This window comes from Hippocampus comes, unplaced genomic scaffold (genome assembly GCF_001891065.2).
Source record: "Hippocampus comes isolate QL1 unplaced genomic scaffold, H_comes_QL1_v1.1 scaffold359, whole genome shotgun sequence".
In the NCBI taxonomy this organism is placed as follows: Eukaryota; Metazoa; Chordata; class Actinopteri; order Syngnathiformes; family Syngnathidae; genus Hippocampus; species Hippocampus comes.
Window position 1 is genome coordinate 847,531 of NW_017806274.1, and position 21,887 is coordinate 869,417.

General features: G+C 42.4%; 2 protein-coding genes and 1 long non-coding RNA gene across 8 annotated transcripts in view; 2 read left to right on the forward strand and 1 right to left on the reverse strand.

The window, feature by feature from the left end:
- LOC109507855 (uncharacterized) overlaps window positions 1-363 on the forward strand; it is an 82,575-nt gene extending 82,212 nt beyond the window's left edge. Inside the window, exon 5 of the long non-coding RNA XR_002166548.1 lies at window positions 213-363. This is a non-coding gene — a long non-coding RNA (uncharacterized LOC109507855). The remainder of the gene's footprint in view (window positions 1-212) is intronic.
- A 5,489-nt stretch (window positions 364-5,852) lies between these two features.
- hnrnpa3 (heterogeneous nuclear ribonucleoprotein A3) lies at window positions 5,853-13,457 on the forward strand. 6 transcript variants are annotated; one of them, XM_019857595.1, is made up of 12 exons: window positions 5,978-6,787; window positions 7,530-7,652; window positions 7,851-7,997; window positions 8,067-8,277; window positions 8,358-8,447; window positions 8,533-8,604; window positions 9,252-9,293; window positions 9,377-9,502; window positions 9,933-10,058; window positions 11,020-11,136; window positions 11,206-11,266; window positions 11,372-13,457. In XM_019857595.1, exons 1-11 carry the CDS (start codon window positions 6,713-6,715, stop codon window positions 11,253-11,255), a joined length of 1,179 nt encoding a protein of 392 aa, XP_019713154.1. In that variant the 5' UTR covers window positions 5,978-6,712; the 3' UTR covers window positions 11,256-11,266; window positions 11,372-13,457. The 6 variants fall into 6 exon arrangements, with proteins under 6 accessions (XP_019713153.1, XP_019713154.1, XP_019713149.1 ...); XM_019857594.1 differs by lacking the exons at window positions 5,978-6,787; window positions 9,933-10,058 and adding an exon at window positions 5,853-5,962; XM_019857590.1 differs by lacking the exon at window positions 9,933-10,058 and having other exon boundaries at window positions 5,979-6,787.
- Window positions 13,458-13,939: 482 nt separating this feature from the next.
- Window positions 13,940-21,861, reverse strand: nfe2l2a (nfe2 like bZIP transcription factor 2a). The gene is made up of 5 exons (XM_019857588.1): window positions 21,669-21,861; window positions 17,286-17,546; window positions 16,549-16,641; window positions 16,268-16,468; window positions 13,940-15,504 (listed from the first exon to the last, which is right to left on the reverse strand). The coding sequence occupies exons 1-5, from the start codon at window positions 21,705-21,707 to the stop codon at window positions 14,302-14,304; spliced, it is 1,797 nt and encodes a 598-aa protein (XP_019713147.1). The 5' UTR covers window positions 21,708-21,861; the 3' UTR covers window positions 13,940-14,301.
- Between the last annotated feature and the right edge of the window lie 26 nt (window positions 21,862-21,887).

Consider the following 21,887-nt stretch of genomic DNA (forward strand, 5'->3'; position numbering starts at 1 on the left):
AACACCTGCCCGGCGCAGCTCAGAGCTTCATCATCCCGCCATCCCTTTGTCTCATTCGACCCGGCATCTCAACGTCGGGCCGGCGGAAAACTGTGAAAGCAGCACTTTTGTGCTCATTTGTTGTCCGTACACAAAAATTTGTGTCCGGATGACATCCGTCCCCCATGTCTCCCACATCTGTCCCACCCTTTTTTTCTTTTTTCCTCGCCTAGGAGGGAGAGCCATGACGCCCACAACCGCTTTGGTGTTGCACACATGACAAGAAAGGACTTTCACATTGGGAGGGACATGACGCCATATACGACAGGAAATCCTTCCGTCAAGTCTTTTATTACCAAGCATACTGAGGTAATGCTTTCATGGGCAGGGTCTGTTTTTTTTTTTTTTTCCTATGCTGGGGTGTCCACAAAAATGAGCATAATTTCTGTCGAACTTATAGGTTGGTACAGTTTTGTGCTGACTAACGTGTATCATCATGCACACACAGAAAAATATAAACAATAAATCTTGGCAAATACAAAATAAAAAGTTAAATACACAATTGTGAAGACCAGTCACGCTGAAATAGACACGGAATCCTGAAAAATCCTCGTGGAGGGGTGGCACATACTGTAGGCCAAGGAAGAAACCGACACTGGGATGCTTTATAACACAAGAGACAGGACCACCTCTTTAAAAATTGACAGGTACAATTTCATAATAACTTGCATGCAAGAAAACATTTCTCCTTTACACACATGGACAAGCAGATATGATCGGCCTCATGCAACTAGTACGTAGACCCCCCCCCCCCCTTCGTGTATGATCAGTGTGACAAAAAGGCAGATGAGTTGTGTGATGGTCACATGACTTTGGAAGTGCACATCAGGGTTATTATGACCGGACGCGTGGAGAGCGGTGAGTCTCTCCATTTGTTTTCCTCCAGGCAGTCAATTAGCGGCCTCGTGTCGGAGCTGTAAATAAAGGTTTTTATTACAGCACACTATCTTCGCCTCATCAATAGGCTGATGCATTGGACTCTTTCCGAGCACTGGCTCTCCTCCTGCCGTTTTGCACTCAAAACAAAGCAAGACGGTAAAGGTCATTGGCTGGATTTAGTTGGTAATTCACATGGACTTTCGCGAAGTCTTGCAACACAAATACACCAAATTCCTTCGCTGGAATGTTCATTTTGGAAAGGGAATTGACAAAAAGGGACATTTTCTGTCTCTTCACTTGAGAAATAGATACATTCCTGACCTATGGCTCATTCAAAAGAGATTTGTCCAGGCTTGCTTGACAGTGTCAATATGCCGTGTCAAGCACTACTTCATGTATCAACTTCAAAAGAATCAGTCAGTATTAACATACAAAGTAGGTGCATCACTGCCTGTGGATTTATGAGTGAAAATATGAGCATATGGGAGTCTCTTCAGGGCAATCTTCAAAACAAACGTCTCGTCAACGTGAAGAGATTCAATGATCATCCGTGCAGAAAGAAGTCATACAAATCATGAATACCCTGCAGAATGTGTTGCTCATTTAAATCGAACAACCAAATATTACATTTAAACATATTGTAAGGTTAGGTGAATGTTTTGTTTTTTTTATAAGGTGAAGCCTGATATCAACTAGCAATGAAAAAGCGGAAATGCACATCTCCTGTATGTAATTAGTGAGGGGATAGACTGAATGTTTTCAATTTAAATGCAATTTAAATCTAAGTCGCAAGTGCCATCAACACCTGAGGCATTTCATTTATTCTATACATCCTCTGTTGAATGCAAATATGCCCACATCGGTTTCACAGAAGCAACAAAACAAAAAAAATGCAAGGCTACACCAATCTCCTGTAAATTGAATGCTGATTCTATTTATATTTGCTGTGATTTACACCCCGTTTCCTCCATGCGAGTGAACAGGAAACAGATGCAAGGAATTGTTCTTTCCCTGAATTCCTCCGGGAGCGATTGTAGTCAACACCGACGTGTGAGACCGGCTTTGTACTTGCATGTGAAAAGGTGTAGACAGAATCTAAATGGACTGCTTGGTTTCCCTCTTCTGGATGTCCATTTCCTCACAGTTTCCATGTGCGTATGTCCGTCTGGCCAAAACACAGGTTATCGACTGCAGGTTCGCTCCCTGATGTGCATGTGGAGCCAAGTCCAAATCTCATTGGGACAAGGTCAGCGACATACAATACAATAACAATCTAAACAGAAATAAATAGATAGGGAACTTTCAAAATGGATCCTTCATGAAAATCGGGATTCACCAAGTATTTTGCTCATTAGAAGAAAGTGTTCCCGATCATGGCACAATGATGGCAACAAACAAGCAAACAAATATAATTAAAATTGGAGACGATTGCCAGACATGTCATCACAAGGGGGAAATAACCATTTCTTGTCTGACAACCGCGTTTGGCATCCGCATGTTGTGAGGAAGGAGAGCGAAGCTTTGCCTTTTCATGGACCATGCTGCCATCTAGTGGAGCTTAAAAATATAGATGTGTTTCGATATGTATAAGCTCTTGTAGATAGATAGATCGATAGATAGATATGTTGATATTGTTGTCTACGGGTGTCATAATGTTTCAGTGGCATTTTGCCTATTCTGTCGACTCAACACAGCCACAAAGCAGGAATACAATGAAATAGAAGCAAGTAACAGGTTAGTTCACGTCAAACAGTGATTCTATGAGGGTAGTGGTACGCGGGCTTCCTCTAGTGGTTTCTGAAATCATGACTCCCTCACCGCAGTTCAGTTACCTCAATTTTTTTTTAGATTACAACGTATGTGCAATACATATTAATTAGATATTTACTCAAGCACTGTTTTTGTTCCTGGCTGATTGCATAACAGAGGCAATCAGCATTCGAAATTTGAGGATGGCTTCCGTTTGATTTGTTGAGCTTCTTTTCTTCCACACATCACTTTTGACTCTTTCACACACTATTTTTGATCTTCCATTTTTTTCTGTCTACCTGAGTTGTTTTTTTGGGATAATTGTTTTAAGTAAAGGTGTTTTGGAGTAATAAGAGCACTATTTTAAAGTGTTTTTCTGGTATCTGTCAGTTTTTGAGTGTGTTTGTGTGTGCGTGTGTGTTTGTGTTTTATTATGAGTGTGAGGGGTTTTTTTTACAGTGAAAGGGGGCATTTGGTTGTATGTGAAAGTGTGCGGCGTGAGTGAGAGTTACTTGTTTGTGGGAGGCTTTGTTGTGAGTGTTTTTAGATGCGTGTCAAAGTGTTCAAAGTGAGGGAGTTTTTTTTAGTGTGTGCATGTGAGAGGTATTTGGGTGTGTGTGAGCATTATTTTGTTGTATGTGACAGGCTTTATTGGGTAAGTGTTTGTGAGAGGTTTTTTTTATCAGGCTGAGAAGTTTTTTGATATGTGTGAGAGTTTATGGTGTGCTTGAGAGGTAAATTAGAGGTCGGTTATTTTTGGCTGATACAAGGCCTCCTAGTTTTTATCGAATCACTTGTGACCCATGAGTAGTAGGCTTATACTCACATCATGTCATCAGACAAACACACATAAACACACACACGCACATACTTGTCTGAAGATTTACTGTACATGCTATTTTTGCTGACGTGTCGCTACACAGCCATTGCTTACCACCAGATATACAGCTCACCATAATTTGCAGGTGTAAAATGGCTATAAAGCAGTATGAATTATTGAATATACCTTTTAAGTGCAGCGTTTTCGTCCGCGCAAGAATTCCTTCGCCTACGCCCGCATGTGATTCGAGGGTCTGCTTTATGACACAAAGCGTTACAAGCAAGGAAGGATTGTTAAGACCTTTTAATGAAAGCCATGAAATATTAATTTGTATTCTTTATTTTTTCCCACGCTACTTCTTTGTACCAAATGAATAGCTCAATAACAGAACAGGTGCCTAAGAAGGCCGCATCTTTCAAAATGTGCGGCACAAAATTACAAATGGGGGCTTTCTATTCAGACATTATTCATCAGGCTCACTGCACTCCGTGCTGATGATCGTAAGTTTATAACTTCTATTGTCGGTGTGAAAAACTAACATACCTGCCCTGTTAGTTTATGATCGCTACAGACCAGGACTAATACATCAGATTTATTTATATGGTGTGACACAAGCACTAAAGCAAGTACATTCATCAAATGCACGTAGGCTTTCAGTCTACTACACTGAAATGCTTGGCAAGAAACCAAAATTCAACGTTTAGCTGCAGCAAGTAGAACTAAAATGTATTTCTGTGGCATTTTTTTCCCCCCCACAGATAATAATCACATATGGCTTGATGGGGCGGGATACTAATACAAAAACAATTTGTATACCTGACAATAGGGCAATATAACTATGATTTGATGACAATTTAGTTATCATTAAATGTTGTGGTGGTGAAGAAAACGAGAAAATCTTCTATTTGATGTTAGCTTTCATCTCCGAGCTATAACTGCTGTCACAGAGGCACGGGTCAAAATAGAAGACATGTCTGCATTTGGGCTGATTATAAATATTTAGCGTTAACAGTGTCAGAACAGCATTAGCCTTTTTTATTGGGGTTGTATTTTCCTCACCGAGGACAATAAAGTTAATGACAAGTATTGTCTGAGCCATAAAGCAGTCATATATTTGGACGTGCTGGTTAGGCTCAAGCAGGCTTTGTAGCATCTGGCTAATAGATCTTACACATCCAGTCGTGCTTATCAGAAGATCTAAGGACGCAAATACTCTGTCATGTTTCCCCCATTACAGATAGGAGCTTTAAAAAAATATTTATTGCACCGAATCATCACATTACGTCGTTTTCTTCATGTACCGTCAAGAAGCAGTGGACATAAATCCCTTTACAGCACGTTTTTTCTTTTCGTTATTTTTTTTTCTCATAATGGTTATTTATTTGGCATTGTGGATGAGTGCTGAGCACGGTTCTGAGGTTGGGGGTTCCTTTGTGTGTGGAGTTTGCATGTTCTCCCCATGCTTAGTGGGCTAGCCCGGATTCCAAAAGCTTTCATGTTAAATTAGTTGAAGACTGGGTAGGAGGAAAGATGTTACAAGGATATATGGAAGGAAGAGATAACATAAGGATAGTCTGAAAGAAGGGATGGGGGGAAAAATACCACATAAATATGGAAGGAATGAGGGAGGCGAGAAAGGATGGATGGAAAGAAGGGATGATAAACAGAAGGATGAAGGGAACGCTAGCTAGAAAGAAAAGGATGGCATGGGAGGAAAGGAAGAAAGAGTGATGAAAAAGAAAGTGAGGGTGAAAGAAAAGACAGTAACAAGGGTGCGTGAAAAGAAAAGGGAAAGGGATAGAAGGAAGAAAAACATGGAGAGCATTCAAGGACGAAAACAAGGATGGTATGAAAGGGAGTAAGAAAGGTTACAAGGATGTATAAAAGGAAGATTGGAACAAGGATGAAGTGGGGATCACCGCCACCTGTAGGGTCTCCCACAAGTCCTACATACCCTACTTAGAAGTCTTAACCTTTGTTCAAAATACTGACCCTCGTTTGAAACCATAGCTACATCCCTGAGACCTGTTTAGAAACCCATTTTGAATCCCAGTTTAGAATTTACGATATTAAATTGTTAAATAAATGTAACCGTAATACGTAAGTGTAATTTAAAAGTGGTTCCAATAAATAACTGTACAGTATACGTAATCTTGGCCCACTCAGTACACATTTTTCAAAAAAATTCTGGCCTTTTTGTTCAAGCGCGTGATATTTCTCAACCACTAGATGGCGCAAGTTGTTTGTGTTATACTGTATGTGGTTGCCTTCGCAGCAAACACGAAAGATGCCGTTCGAAAAATATGTCGCTTTAAGGCGAAACAACTTCTGAATGTAATATTTTCACACCAGTCTTGTGCTGCTTTTGGTTGCGAGTCGACGAAGGAACTGTCTCGAACGCTCATATGACGTATAGGTTGGATATTGTCACGTGACCAGCTCCGCCTCTCAACTAAAATGGACATCAAAATGGAGGTCGGGATTTATGCATCTTTTCCTCTCTAATTCGTCATACGTTTGCATGTCGAGGTGATGGCGTCATCACAGCGCTAAACACGATGACAGATGTGACGTGCCGTCTTTCATCTGTGCTCTTTGTTGCTCGGGGTTGAAAGCTCGCCGTGTGGTTTGAATTAGCATGTGGGCTAGAGCTAGCGGTAGCGCTTGGCGAGCACGAAGCTGTGAGGGCGCCACGACTTTTTTTTTTATAATAACCGTTTTAAACTTGTACCGTTTAAGACGATAGCTCAAAGATTGTATAATTAACAATTTAATATGTGAATGTTTTGGTTAATTAATCCAGGTCGTGTGCAGCGCGTTTTAAAAGCGACGAGCCTTGTAATGACATTTGCTCTGTAATATTAAAGCATTGTAGTAAACATGGTTTGCCCAAATTAGGTACTGGATTGTATACCCTTCTAAAATTAAACTTTTTGGGATCTGCGAATAATCTGAAGAACAAAGACGGTGGATCATAAGCAGTTCTAGGCAGGGACCGAAAGAAGGCAGAGTAATCGTTGCAAGCAAAGACAGGAAAGATGCAGATTATAAAGGGGCGTGGAAGGAAAGAAGAAAAAAGCAGGTCTGTGGTGGAAGGAAGGGAGGTAAGGAAGGCAGAAAAACAGGTTTAAGTGCAGGAAGAAAGGATGTAAGGTTTGATGAGTAAAAGCCGGTCGAAAGGAAGGAAGTAAGGTAGGTTTCAGAAAAGGAAAGATTGAAATTTGAATGCCGGAATATAAAGGAACTCTGAGGGAAGGAACAAAGTCAAGAAGGAAAAAGTGGCCAGAAAAAAATGTAAATGTGTTTTTATTAAACTCACTTAAAATGTGTACAATATTCCCCCATTATGTCGTGGTCCTGCTGTATTGTAGCTTTTATTACCCTGTTTTTACAGTTGGTACTCTGTCACTTGTGTTATCCACTGCTGCTGCTTTCTCTCAATGTGGAATAATCCGTTTAAATGTGTTTGTGTTGTTTTTAAAAGTGTTTAAAGACTAGAAATGTTAGGAAACATGGCTGGGGTGTCTTTAAATGGGATACTGTATTTGTATTTCTATCGTGGATTTTTGCATATTCTGGAAGGTAAGTCCCTGCGATGGTGGGGGACTTGCTGTATATGCCTACTTTTTTGTCCACACTGTTTGTCGTGTTGTCTTACTGAAATGTGGTGATGTAGTTAAAATTACATTTACAAAGTTGAGAGTTGCGTTGTTAACTACACACATCGTTAGGAATGACATTGTTAAGATGCGGGGTATAAATTCAATATTGGGGTGAATTGATAATGTTAGAGGGATGTTATCAGCATGTTTATTATTGTGGTTGTATTTGCGTCGAGGCGAAATATTTACTTATTTTATGCAATTCACCAATCATAGTGTTATTACATTCACATTTACACTTAATAAACATTAAATTAATTCCTCTCATTAAAACAACTTTGCTTTGGCATCTTTTTTTTTAAATGTGTGATTCATGTTGTGAACTCTGTGTGCTTTCTGTGTTTTTTTTAATGCCACCATACTTGGTGTTGAACGTGCAGGACCGTGACTGCAAAGAACCGGAGCAGCTCAGGAAGCTCTTTATTGGTGGCCTGAGCTTTGAAACTACAGAGGAGAGTTTACGGGCCCATTTTGAGCAATGGGGAACACTGACGGACTGTGTGGTATGTTTTATGTTAAACTAATTTCTTTACATACACACACACATACACACATATATACCGGTGTGTGTGTGTGTGTGTGTGTGTGAGAGAGAGAGAGAGAGAGAGAGAGAGAGAGAGAGAAATTCTTGAATAAAAGGTCTATGGACAATAGTTATTTCATCAGTGTATTTTATGACACAACCGTGTTGTATTCCTCAGGTGATGAGAGATCCCAGCAGCAAACGGTCGAGAGGCTTTGGCTTCGTGACCTTCTCCTCCATGTTGGAGGTTGACGACGCCATGAAAGCAAGGCCTCATAAAGTAGACGGCCGAGTTGTTGAGCCCAAGAGGGCCGTGTCCAGAGAGGTACCCGAATTGCACAGCAGGCGCTCGCGTGACACGCGTGTATGATTGTGGTGATCACTCTTGCTTCAGGACTCCAATAAACCAGGCGCTCATCTGACAGTGAAGAAGATCTTTGTAGGCGGTATCAAGGAGGACACCGAAGAGTACCACATCCGAGACTATTTCAAGAAATACGGCAAGATTGAATGCATCGACATCATGGAGGAACGCTCTTCGGGCAAAAAAAGAGGCTTCTGCTTTGTCACCTTTGACGATCATGACACTGTTGACAAAATTGTCGGTATGTGATTAATTGCTTGCCATCAAGACTCTCGAAGGGATGTTGTTAATGTGTTTTCACCGCTGCGATTTGCCCTGAAGCTCAAAAATACCACACCATCAACGCGCACAACTGTGAGGTCAGGAAAGCGCTCTCGAAGCAAGAAATGAACGTCATGTCGAATAACAGGGGTAAGCATACATTCCATGAGATAAAACATTTCTCCTTTGCATGTACTGTGTACTATCTTTAATTTGCCCATTATCTCTCTTTTAGGAAGGAGTGGAGGCTCTGGTAACTACATGAGTCGAAGTAATAATTATGGAGGCGGTGGCAGCTACGGTCGAGGTGTGTTGTCTTTCTAAGACACTTAAATGTACAACACGGGAGTGTAATTTTATTGATACGAATTCAGCTGCATAACGAATGGAATCGAATCAAATTTGTCATTGCACTTCACAAGTACAGAGCAATGAAATCCACTTAGTTACAACCCGTCCAAGAGACGGAAAAAAAAAAAGAGAGACCAACTGATTTTCTTTATATGAAAAAGAAAAAGAAAACCACAAGGAAGAGGGAGGGGGGAAAACAAGTCACAAACTATGCTCCGAAAAGCGAGGGGCACAGTCCCGGTTTGGAAATAAAACCTCGGCAAACAGCCACATGAACAGAATTCACAGCAAACGACAACCTAAATACTTGCACGGGTGGAACATATTGATTTTAAAACAGTGTGTCAGTCAAGCACAATCAGTTCATTAATGCTTGTCAACGTTTGATTAAAAAAAAGTTTCATGAATGCCTAAAGATGGCAGCAAAGCCCTACTTTTGTGAAGATGAAAGCTCAACTGAGGCACCTCACTTGGTTGCATCGGCTTGAACACAAAAAAAGCAATACGACAGCTATTTCGGGATGATTGAAGGATCAAAATTGCAGATTTACAAATGACTCCCATTCGGTCTTTCATCATAATAACACCGATTTTGTTTCTCAGATAACTATGATGGAGGGCGAGGTGGTTATGATGATTTTGATGGTGAGTAAATAGGTTTCAAGTTGTGTTTTTAGGTTGAACAGACATGAACTATCCTGTTACATTTGTTCCCTTTTTTTTTTTAGGTCCTCGTGGTAATTATGGTGGAGGAGGAGGCTACGGAGGACGAGGGGACTATGGAGGCGGCTATGGTAATCAGGGTGGTGGATTTGGTGGCGGCTGTGATGGAGGGTACCGAGGTAATGGTGGAGGTAAAGCCTTTCATTATCTCCTGAAAGACCTCGTACAGTGGAGCCTCTCAAAAGTCGCTGATGTGTCTCACGTCTCACAATTGGCGGCTAGCGGGAGGAGCAACCTAGCACTTTACGTCTTCCTTCCTTACTCAAACTTGTCAAGCGTCGCAAAGAGATGGACTCAAATACACGACCGAAGTCACAGTCAAAATAAAAAAAGCAATACGACAGCTATTTCGGGATGATTGAAGGATCAAAATTGCAGATTTACAAATGACTCCCATTCGGTCTTTCATCATAATAACACCGATTTTGTTTCTCAGATAACTATGATGGAGGGCGAGGTGGTTATGATGATTTTGATGGTGAGTAAATAGGTTTCAAGTTGTGTTTTTAGGTTGAACAGACATGAACTATCCTGTTACATTTGTTCCCTTTTTTTTTTTAGGTCCTCGTGGTAATTATGGTGGAGGAGGAGGCTACGGAGGACGAGGGGACTATGGAGGCGGCTATGGTAATCAGGGTGGTGGATTTGGTGGCGGCTGTGATGGAGGGTACCGAGGTAATGGTGGAGGTAAAGCCTTTCATTATCTCCTGAAAGACCTCGTACAGTGGAGCCTCTCAAAAGTCGCTGATGTGTCTCACGTCTCACAATTGGCGGCTAGCGGGAGGAGCAACCTAGCACTTTACGTCTTCCTTCCTTACTCAAACTTGTCAAGCGTCGCAAAGAGATGGACTCAAATACACGACCGAAGTCACAGTCAAAATCAAACCTACAAAAATAGTCACCGCGCAAATCAGCAATTAGCAAAACACGTCTGTTCAGTGCTGCCGGACTTACCTGACTGTCTTTATACTGAAATTATATTACAGCAACACTGAACTAAATTAGTTGGACATACCTGGAATCTTTTGCATATGCCGCTTCGAAGCAATCATAGAAGTCATTTTTCTCATGTGTGGAGTGTATTAAGATCTAGGCTGTCATCTTGGGAAATAGTCATCAGGTGTGTCAAAGCAACATTATTGCAATAGTAGTGTAGTTACCAAATAAGCTAACAATTAGCCTAATTTCAATTTCTTCTCCAACTACTTTGCGTTTTCCGACTAACAGGTCAGTCTTGGTAACAAACATCATGTGGTGTGCTGTGTTGGCGACCGTAATGAAGGTTTTTTTCCTTCCTCCAACTCAAGCCTTTCCAAATTGAAAATTGCCTACTACCACATTTTGATGTCGATTTGAATTTGATGAATTGTCCAGCCCTTGTTTTCCCCCGTCAGTCCACTTCATGGTACCTTGCATGACATCATCTTATCATATTCTTTTCGGAGAAAGTGTCCTTTCATACTGGTTGTAATGAGTTCTACTGAGGTGCGGTGATGTCATGACTTGTCACAGTTCGTAGTCCAAAGTTTGCATTCTCTAAATTTGACTCGATGTAAGGCTCTGTAGAATTGAGGTTCCACTGTAGCTTTTCGAGAGAATTATTGTTAATGGCTGCTTCAGCTTACCTGAACTCCATATTTGCTGTCAGGTTACGGCGGGGGCGGAAATTACAATGATTGTGGTAACTACGGTGGCCATCAGTCCAGCTACGGTCCGATGAAGGGAAACAATTTTGGTGGCAGAAACTCTGGTGGACCATACGGAGGTGAGTCGTCCTCACCGGAGTAAAACAGCAACGCGTAATCAAAACTTAAGTGTTGTATTTAATTCTCAGGTGGCTACGGCTCCGGCAGTGGCGGGGGCTACGGCTCGCGGCGCTTTTAAACGTTACATCGGTAAGTTTGGATCGGCTGTCACAGTGACCCTCATAGCCAAGAGTAAGAGTAAGCCCATTCAAGTGCAGAATAACTTGTTTGTTCTATCCTGTATCCATTCAACAGGCTTCAGTTCTTAGCAGGAGAGTCGAGGCGGTGAGCAAAGGAATTGTCAGGAAAGCTGCAGGTTACTTTGAGGCATTAGCGGAGCACACGAGTCAGACTGTTTATGGAAAAAGGACTGTACATTCAAATCAAGACATTGATACTTTATAATGCTGATTTTTTTTTTTTGTTTGTTTTTTTTTTTTGCCTGCAAAGCAACTGTTTGGGTGTTGTGCAAGGTGTTGAGCGATTTCTTTTTCTAATCCAAAGCCCGTTGTTTATATCTTGTATTTTTCATTGTTTTACAAGGCTTAGAATGAACCTGGTTTTTGTCCTTTCAGCATAGTTCCTCAGATGAGTTAAGTGTCTTTTGATTCTTGTATGTGAACACCGGTTAAAACCTTCCAAGTGTCTGGAATTAGATTTCAGGGAATTCTAGTTTGTGCAAAGCCCAAATAAAAAAAAAAATGGTGTAGTGAAGTCATGTGAGATTGTGTTGTCTGCCTGATGTACGCAATTACCTACGAGGCGACGACGAGTAGCCCTAAGCCATCTAGAGTCGCATTAGAGGAGCGCCCCGAGTGCCTGCAGCGTGACGGTCAGACAGCGCGTCTTCAGCCAGCGCCAGCACAGTGGACCAGTCAGCATTGTGAGTGTGAGAGAGGGGAGGAGGAGCCAGCGCAACGCCGGCATGGAGGAAGCTCGCAGAGTCAAGGCTAGCTAAACCTTCCTGAAGCCAGCTAGCGAATGGACATTTGGGGAGGGGCCGGGATTGGGGGTGTCCTGTTGAGGCAGTTTACTCACTAAATACTGTAGGTGTCAGACTTGAGAAGGGAGTGAGTATGTAACAACAGCTGATTTGAATAAGAACGAGCAGGTAAGAGTAACCACTTTGCTTGATTTGCAGATGTGGAAAGAGGCGGAAAGTCTGTAAAGATCTGGTAACACGGAAGGGTCTGGATGGGTAAGACTTTTTCCAAATATCTTAAGGCTACTTTTTTTTTTTGAAGGTAAAAATTGGCAGAAAATGTCAAGTATTGTTCCACTGTGACCTTCATGAATTTATGTTGCACAATTACTATTCACCAAAACAAGGCCAAAATGATTCATGTTCCGTTTCAAGTTAGTGTTGCGTTTGTTTGTTGAGCTGGTATCGCCTGGCTCAAAGTGCCCCCCCCCCCAAAAAAAAGTCTTAAATGGCATCATAGACGATCCTTTCACATCTCGACAGTTTTTAACTTTTCTTGGCATTTCCTGCTTCAAGAAGTACAAGCTCAACATTTGGCCATAGTATGAATCATTTTTAACTGAATATCATCCTACATACCAAAGCCTTATGAATCAAAACCATGTGCGTGTTCAATAAGCATGGGACATTTACTGGTTCCAAGGTATACAGCGGTTTTAAGTCAGATTCTAAAAGCCACTAAAACCTTTTATACCAGCCGTATGAGGTAGTTACTATTTTTATTTTATATAGTCAGTGTGGCTAAAGTAACAGGATCCCCACCTGTCCCGTAGTCAGTGCAAGCAGTCAGTGAGCCCAATTCCTTTTCCCCTTATCAAATGTTAATTTATTTTTTAAAACATTTTGAACATGGCTAGTGTAGGAGTTGGTTGTAGGGTGATGTTTTCATGGAACAGAAACTTGCCAAGCTAATTGTTTGTCATTGATGCACCGGCAGCCATTTGATGGCAACATCACATTCAGCCTTGCCATGCCCAAGGTCGAATTTAATCCACAATGCAGAGCCCTGGCCTGAGGTTATTCACGCAATGGCACATAAAAACTTGTTCCAGTTGGCCTTTCTTGCCTGTTGGGCCATGCATTTTTTTTTAATGTGATTGGAACTTTAACAAACCAATTTCATCGCCACAGTCTGAAAGCTGTATCAAATGTAGTGTCGTAAGGTCACACACGAGACATGGCACAAAGGAGGGTGTGTCTCTAACTGCTATTAGCGTTCACTAGACTTTATGGCTTGAGCTGGAATAAAGGTGTTTTTCCAATGTTTATTTTTCTGTTTCGTTTGATGTCAAGCTCTTGGTGACATAATGTTTACAACCTTTTCAAAAGTAAATCTATGACATGTTTCTGACCTGTTTACTACCTGTGTCACTTTTGATTTATCGCACATGCACACGCAACATCTGGGCTTGGCAGTTCAAGGTAGTGTTTGTGTGTGAAAGTGCACGGCAGGCAAATTGTGCGTTGAGTACGCGGCCGCTGTCAGATCATTGTAAAAGTCATGCATGCATCAACAATCGTGGCCTTTGTTGTGCAATCCAAAAAGCAGCGGGCGTGATTTGTCGCCAGATCGCCGTATTAAAAGATTTGGGTTACTGCACAAACAGCAGTGCTGTAAACGAAGGGCACCTGATTGGGAAATTGGGTAAAAGCCGATAAACACTTGTGGTATCTGGACCAAGTTGCATTCATTTGCAGCTCTGCCAAGTCCACAAGTAACTGAAACGTTGCGAGTTATATAATGGCGCCTCAGACTTTATGTCCATCTGGCATCGATCTGTTTCGGGCTGTCATACAACTTTACAGTGCTTCCATCAACAAATAAATAAATCAAGGCTGTATGGCTTTAGGATGGTTTATTGAAAAGCTTAAGAACCCGTGCAGCAAATCAAAGGGATTATAGTTCAAAATCTTTCATTTAGTTAGCATACGCAATATCTATACAGTATGAATATTTACATGTACAGTAACAATTGTCGTCATCTCAGCTGTATATCACACCTATTTACAAATAATCACGTAGAATATGGAGGCAGAGTACAAAAGAGATAAAATATCAAAAATATTACATTACAACATCCAAAAAGAACCACAAACTATACAAGAGTTCTGCAGAGCTACCGATGCTTAAAGCTGAAAGTCGTTGCATAGTGCTACTGACTACATGACCGCAGTACCTTACGCCAAATATAGGGGGCTGGTTTTAGCTCTTGATCAAAGTCTTTTTAGGGCGAGGAACGAGGAAGACGCTGCCTTCGCTCGACTGCTGCAGCGAGAAGTCAGACGGGGAGATGCCGTTGCCGTCCTCGTCCCTCAGCATGCCGAACACCTCCAGGTACAGGCTGTTCAGCTTCCTCTTCATCTCTCTCAGGCTGCTGGCGTTGCGGGACTTCTCGCCCAGCAGGCGTTCTTTCTCCTCCTTGAGCGAGTCCAGGTCATTCTCCAGCCCCACGATGTTCTCCATCTTGCGCTTGCGGCAGTTCTGGGCCGCCACTTTGTTCTTGCCGCGTCGCCGGATGTCCCGGATCAGGGCCAGCTGGGCCTCGTTCAATTGGCTCTTGGTGATGACCTCGTTGTAGTCATCGACGGGCAGGTTTATGATCATGTCGACGCCGAAGGGGATCTTGAGGGCCTTGGCCCTCTGCTCGTCTCTGGAGAGACGCAAATCCGACCTTCTCTTGCGTTTGTCTTTAGTGAAGGGCGAGGAGCTGTGCCCACTGTCCTCGACCGGATCCGTCATTTCTTGTTTGGTCTCGTTGTGCTGGGTTTGAAGCTGGCCCGCTAATGTGGACAGAGGAAATGCTCGCTGGACGTCATCTGGTTGAAAGTTTAAAGAGAACATCTCAGAGTAGTCAGACTTCGCGCTGCCCGGGTTCTGGTCCATCTCCTCCATGTCGGAATCGCTGCCGTCAAAACCCTCATCTCCATACAGAGATTTCCCAGGCGAGCATGCGTGGGGACTTGAGGAGAGTCCAGAGTCTAAGTCGGGCACTTCTGCGGACACATTGTGTCTGTCCTGCTCAAATGTATCACCGGGTGAGAGGCTGTACAAGTTCTGGACATCGGACAGGAGATTACGTTCTGTTCCCTCGAGGTCTTGTTGGCTGCCGCCTTCCTCCAACATAGCGTCAGGGTAAAATGTGTTGCAAAAGTTATTCAGGTTGAAGTGAGTATTTAACTCGGGAACTTCTGGCTTTATTTGGTTCCCGTTGTCTGGTGGGGTCACGTTGGGAACTGAGCCATCAAATGTATTCATAAAACCCGTAGGACACATATTTAAATTGGTTTTCTCTTGGGCCGGATTGGATATTGGGTAAAAGGAGTAGTTTGGATCCTGTGCATCGGCGCTGTTTGGTAGTGGATAGGGCGCTGTCTCCAGTGTGTCTTCCAATTGTTGGCTCAGACACTGCAAGGAATAAAAAAAGGAAAAATAAATGAACAGCAATTCCAATGCCAAGCTTTTTGTTGTGTTGAGTGATACAGTAGAATGATTTCAAACCAAACATTTTTTGACCCCAAAAGGCCACCATACTTCTATACTGCTATATAGTGCTAGTAAGCTAACCTGTGTAAGTGGACGATTTTGGCAGACATTAATCCTGTGCTATTAATATTCAACTTGCGTCATACAGATTGTCGTCAGAATTTGTGACACACCTGGCAACTAAATGACTACTTAAAAACAGCTTGGCTCACGTGAAGGCAAGTCTACATTTTTTCCCCCAAACACTGTTGTTTATTTAATACAATATATTTACTTGTAGAACAGAATTTCTATTCTGTGACACTATTTGACTACAGCGCCCTCGGCTAAATCTGGTATATTCTCTCCCACATGTCCCGTATGTAAAACCCTTTGTGCACACTTAATGTAGTGGCTAGAGACCCCTCCCTACTGTGCTAGTAAGGTGGGTCCAGCGATATCTCGAAGACGCAGCAGGGAGGGATCGTTGAGAGCTTGTCAGTACAAGCGACTGCTGTGAAACTTAAGCCATGCCCATTACCTCGAGCTGTTATGAGTGCCTTCCAAAGTGGAAAAAAAATGTCAAGTTGCCACACTACTACTTGAGCACTGCCAGCCTCGAAAGTAATTAAAGTGGAGTTTCGTGTCTGTTCGTACATTTGGCCTGCGCCCAAAAAAAGGTACCGGTGAATTGCGCAGCTCGCACCTGCAGCTCAGGAAGTGAGAGCAGCTCCATCCAGGCTTGCTCAATATCCAGAGACATCTTCTGTGGCTGGGAAGCAGTCAGGGCATCTGGTGAAAGCGTATGCGGGGCCAAAGAGGGCTGCTCGGGGGACATCATGGCAACACTGCTGCTGCGGCTGCTAGCTACAGACGCGCCACTCGAGTCCAGACAAACGGACGCATCCTAGGAGGTAAAGCACGCGGTCGCCAGGGTTTTAAAGGTGGTGGCGAAGGAAACCGTTGTTGTTGTTATGAGCTTCTTACCTCATTTTCCTCAAGGGGAAACGTGTCTGCGAGGAGCTGCAAGCATTCGTCAAATGACCACGGCTCAGCACCCTGCTGTGTGAAGCTGACATCCTGCAAATAGAGGTTGATAGAGCTGCAGTTATGTACCAGCTAGCGGGTACACACGTTTGAGAAGTGTCCAGTAGTATGTTGGCTTACAAGTAGGTCTGAACGGTTTTGAAAAATGCCCCCAACTTGTCCTCGCAAGGTTCACTGCTTGAGTGGAACGAAATTCAAACTCTAAGTACCATAATGCCCTTCCTTTTGGGCAAGGAGAGCCAATATACTTTTAGCTGTTTATGGAGTGGTCCAAACAGTCAAATACAAAAAGAACTCCTGATCCTGGCCAACAGTCGAGCTGATGTCACTCACTTGGCCACACCCCTTAAAGACACCCACCTAAAACATGATTAGTGCAATATATGCAGTAATTATACTTTATGAAACTTGTTCATCTCATAGCTGTCCCCTTTTTAAATGACTACTATTTCACTTTATTTTTTCCTTAGCTGGGACAGATTAATGGCATTTTCACTTCATTTCAATGAGGAAATTGTATCGAAGTCTGTAGCTTCAAAGACAAGCAAAACAACAGGGCCAACTTAGCCTAACTAATGACGCACGGCGGTAACCTAGCAACAACGAGGGAGCAGCCTATCACAAGAAAGGGGAGTAGGTTGGGCCTTTTATGAACAATAGCGCTCACGTGCGGGTACCTGCGCAGCCTCCAGGGGCGTGGCGGCCGACTGCAGCCGAACGTTGGGCCTCGGCACGTACTCGCCCGTCTCCTCGTCCAGCTGCAGCTGCGCCAGCAGAGCTTTCTCCTGTTCGCGGAGGAGGTGCAGCCGCTTCTCCTCCGCCAGCTCCTGCTGCCTCTGCAGCTCGTGCTCCTTCTGACGGTGGCTGTAGTCGAACACTTCGCGCCGGGCCCCCAGATCGATGTCCTGCTTCCACAGGATGTCGATCAGGTCCGTGTCCTGGGAAGAAACGCCGCCGGCGTGTTAGGATTGGGCAGGCGCAAATGGAACCGGCCTGTGGTGGATGTGGCTGCACCTGCCACACCCCGTCCCTCGCTGTACCTTGTCTGACAACAAGGCCGCCATTGACGGCACAGATGAATAATGGATGGACTTCTCTCTTTAGCCATTTGACACCATCCACACATAGATACACAAAAGCCCACACTTGATACGCCCATCATGTAAAGGTGGGAATCAATTTGTCGCTCTTTAAGTTTTAGAGTAGAAACTAGGGCCCGACCAATTATTAGGCCACACGATTTAACTGGCTGCTGTTGACCCTTTCGAAATAATCAGAATCTGACCGACCCTTGTAACACATGAAATAAGACATAAAGGCATTCAAACTCAGTTTTTTAAAAAATCTGCAAATTTCTGGCAATTTTTTCCATATTTTTTGAAGTGTTTGTACACTTAATCGTTTGTATTTTATTCTGCCACATTTGGCATCAGCCCAAGAAAATCCATCTGGGTCCGACCCGAGTAGAATCCTCATTTGTCCATATCATGTTCCAGTTGGGCTGGGCAATTAAGCATAATTTCATCATGGTTTCAGTTTTTCTTTCTTTATGACATTAAATGAAAGAAAAATGATTCCTGTGCCAAGCGTCTCCATCTGTAATACGCAAATTCCTGTGAACGTGCGTCACAGCAAATGTGTGATGAATATTCTTCTGTGCAATTTACTGTAAAGCTAAACAAACAAAAATAACACAGTATCTTCAAATACAACACACTTCATTTTAGAAATATCGTTAGGGCTAATGCTAGTGGTGAGTAGTACTGATTGATGGACTAATGGAAAATTAGCATTGAGTTTCAGGAGTGTTCTTCCCTCAAATAATGGAATATTCACAAACGCAGTCATACATAAAGACAGCTAATATAATAATATAACAGTCACAGGCATATATTCCTCCTAATTTGTGAATAACTAGTTCTACAGTATTAATACATTTCAATCTGCATTTTCTTTTCCTTTTTTTTTTCAATCGAAAGGAAAATGTGATGACCTTGTGAGGAGAAATGAAACTGATTGCAACGCATTTCTGTCTTGTTCTTTACTTCCGTACATGCCATGCATATGTTCCATAACAGAGGGAGTGTAGATTTAATTTACTTTGAAAATATACTTGATTCACTTCTTTTTCACTTGTACAGCAGTTCCAACCATCAAATCTCTCTATGCCAGAAGTCGATTTGCTATCTGCAAACCTCCCTACGCTTTCTAAATACTTCCTGTTCATCCCGCAGGGTCAAATGGTGAGTACTGTCATCTTGATTAAGGTGAGAAAGAATGTTAAAATGTTCAGTTTGTATTTGTTGACTTTCAATTATATTGTATTTCCTGGAACAGAGTTGTGGTTGTTTTGTTTTTGACTCCACTGTAATTACAAAGTCAGTTCCTTATACGTCTCCTTCAGTTTAGTTTTTACGTCGCTTGTACTGCAATACACGTATTTGTATTTCATCTTAAATCACCGATCATTTACATAAGCTGCGCAATTGATATGTTCCCATGTTGAATGTTTAAGCCTCTGCCTGATAGCACTAAAAGCTCAAATAGATTTGCCTTTTTAAACAAGGACATTCAAAAATAAACCCCCACTGCTCCCTTCTTTGAGTTAATAACCAGAACTTATTTACAGAAGGAAACCATTTCACAAGCGCTTGGAATGTTTCCTCAACTCAACATGCATGGAAGTGTTTAGAGCATGTGACTTGTATATATGGCTCAGAAGTAGACATAATTCATATGGTTTTCATACACTAGTCTCAAGGAAGGGGAACGGTAGTTCGGGCCCACTGCTGAACCAAACAGTACGCATAAAGTTAGGATTCATTTCAGCGACCCACGCGTTGCCTCTGTGTTGCATCAGAGATTGGAAGAGTGCTCAGGCTGTGCATTTGGTGTTCATATGCCCCCAACCCCCCTCAACATGAGAGCTGGGCAGACATACCCGTTTTGAGGAAAGAGACTCAAAATCTCGGGATGAGATGTCAAAACACAATTCCAGTCCCAGACGCAGGGCCTACTGGCCATTATCTCATCATAAATCAAGAGTAACAATTTGAAACAACGGCTTACCGTCACCAAACCTCCGCTGGCCCCTGAACAAGGAAACTAGTTCTTAATATAAGGACACATTTCCCTGTCCTCGCTGTCAAACAATGAGCAGTTGTATACAACACGTTAAACTGCATGCCTTCCCTTTAGACAACCGCTATCCTGTTGTTAATGTGTTAAACCATTACAGATCCACCATGAGAACAAGTCACACATGGGACTGTCGAAGTGGGTGAGAGTTGAGAAGGCTGTGCATGTGTGCGCCCGTGTGTGTCTTTGTGTTTTTCATTGAACTCCTCTTTAAAAAACCAACAAGGTCCTCACAAAAGGGGACGCCCTCCTTTTATCATATATCAGCCGACATGCCCCCTTGACCACTCATGATGGAACATACATGTTCCAAAACAGTTCAAAGTGCCCCCACAATTCCTCGTGGATTATGAAAAACCACTTTTACTTCTTTACAATAATGACAGCGTTAGATGAATATAGTCAATGGCCACAACACGTAGATATGTTGATTTATCCATGCATGTATATATACATGTAGTGACAATATATTTAGGGGTGTCAAACTAATTTTTATTGCAGGCCGCATTGTAGTTACAGTTTTCCCCGCAGGGCCGTTGTGACTGTGAAACCATATAAATTATTAATCAACTCCCTTGTTGGATAACTAGCTCTGAAATCAGATGTCAAGAATAAAGGTTCGTTCAAACATCGTTCAAGTTATTGTAATAACATATGAAAATACTCACAATATCCAAATGTTATTCATTACACGTGACAATTTGAAATGTCGGTTCAGATTTTAGCAAGCATTGTGGGAGTTGATATGCTTGATTTGCGAGCCAAATAAAATGATGTGGTGGGCCAGATCTGGCCCACGGGCCTTGAGATGGACACCCTGTGGGATAGATAGATAGATAGATAGATAGATAGATAGATAGATAGATAGATAGATAGATGTACATATATTTGTGCATATGTGCAGATATATACATACACACACATTCAAGTGTTACCACTCACACAAACACACACACACACACACACATATATACGTGTGAGTGTTGTATACATAAAAATACAGCCACAGTAATGAACACTGATAAATACCTCTGGAAGAGAGCATTACACGGCGTCCTCGGTTTACGACGCGGTTCCGTTAGTACGGTGGCGAGCTAACTCGGGTATGTACGTTAAGTCGGAACCTACGCTTAAGCAGCAATAAAGTCAAGTGTAGTTACAATATTCGTATGAAAAACAATTCTATGTCATAAATGTGTTTGTGAACGTGTGTATGACGTATTTATGCTGCTGCGTAAACTATCTCATTATGAGCCCTTCGTAACCCAGAAATGTATGTTATCGTAAATTAAATCAAGGACACCTTTATTTTGGACACCGACACAACTTGCACGGGGTCGTGTACCTAATATTGTGGTCACTGAATGTCAAGTCCATTTGGACATGTTCAAACGTGTCCCGATCAAGCCAAATCCATCGTCATATTACTTAACTGGGTACAGGAATTACCCAGAAGGTTATGGGTTTCCTTCCAGGGCTTTTTACACCACCTCGAACACTATTTATGTATGATTCTTATGTTTTTTGGGGGCGGAAAAAGAAACAGCGCAATAACATAGGTTGGGGCTGGTTGTAACTGGTTCCCCATCTGCCGTATCAGATCATTGATGATCACATGCTCTTGAGAGAAACTCGCGATATTGAGGGAAAAAACCAACACGCTGCTTTTCTATTTAAGACAACTCGTCGTGACCAAGCCACACGCATTATTTTAAACACCCAAAACTGTTGAATTCGAATGAGTTTAACTAAAGACGTCACAACTTAACGACTTGCGGAATAGCCAAAGGGAAGGAAGGCTTTCCTTGTAAATTGGAATATCGTGTTGCGTTGATACTCGGTTGTCATATTAATAAGGCTAAAACGTATATTTTAAAAGACATTTCAAGGAGGTTGTCATACACAAATGTCGTTTTATTTACCTGTTGTCCGGGATTCATCACCTCCATTTCTATCATCATGGACGTGCCACTGCGTGAAAAGACGCCTTAATGCGGCCCGAGATGTTTTTTTTAATTTCCTCGGTCACCCGGTTCAAAAAAGGGCCAAGAGATAGTCCGTCTCAGTGTGTGAATAGTAGAGAAAATATTGCTTCCTCTTACCCAACCAATATCACGGGAACGTGTGGCCCTGCCCACCGA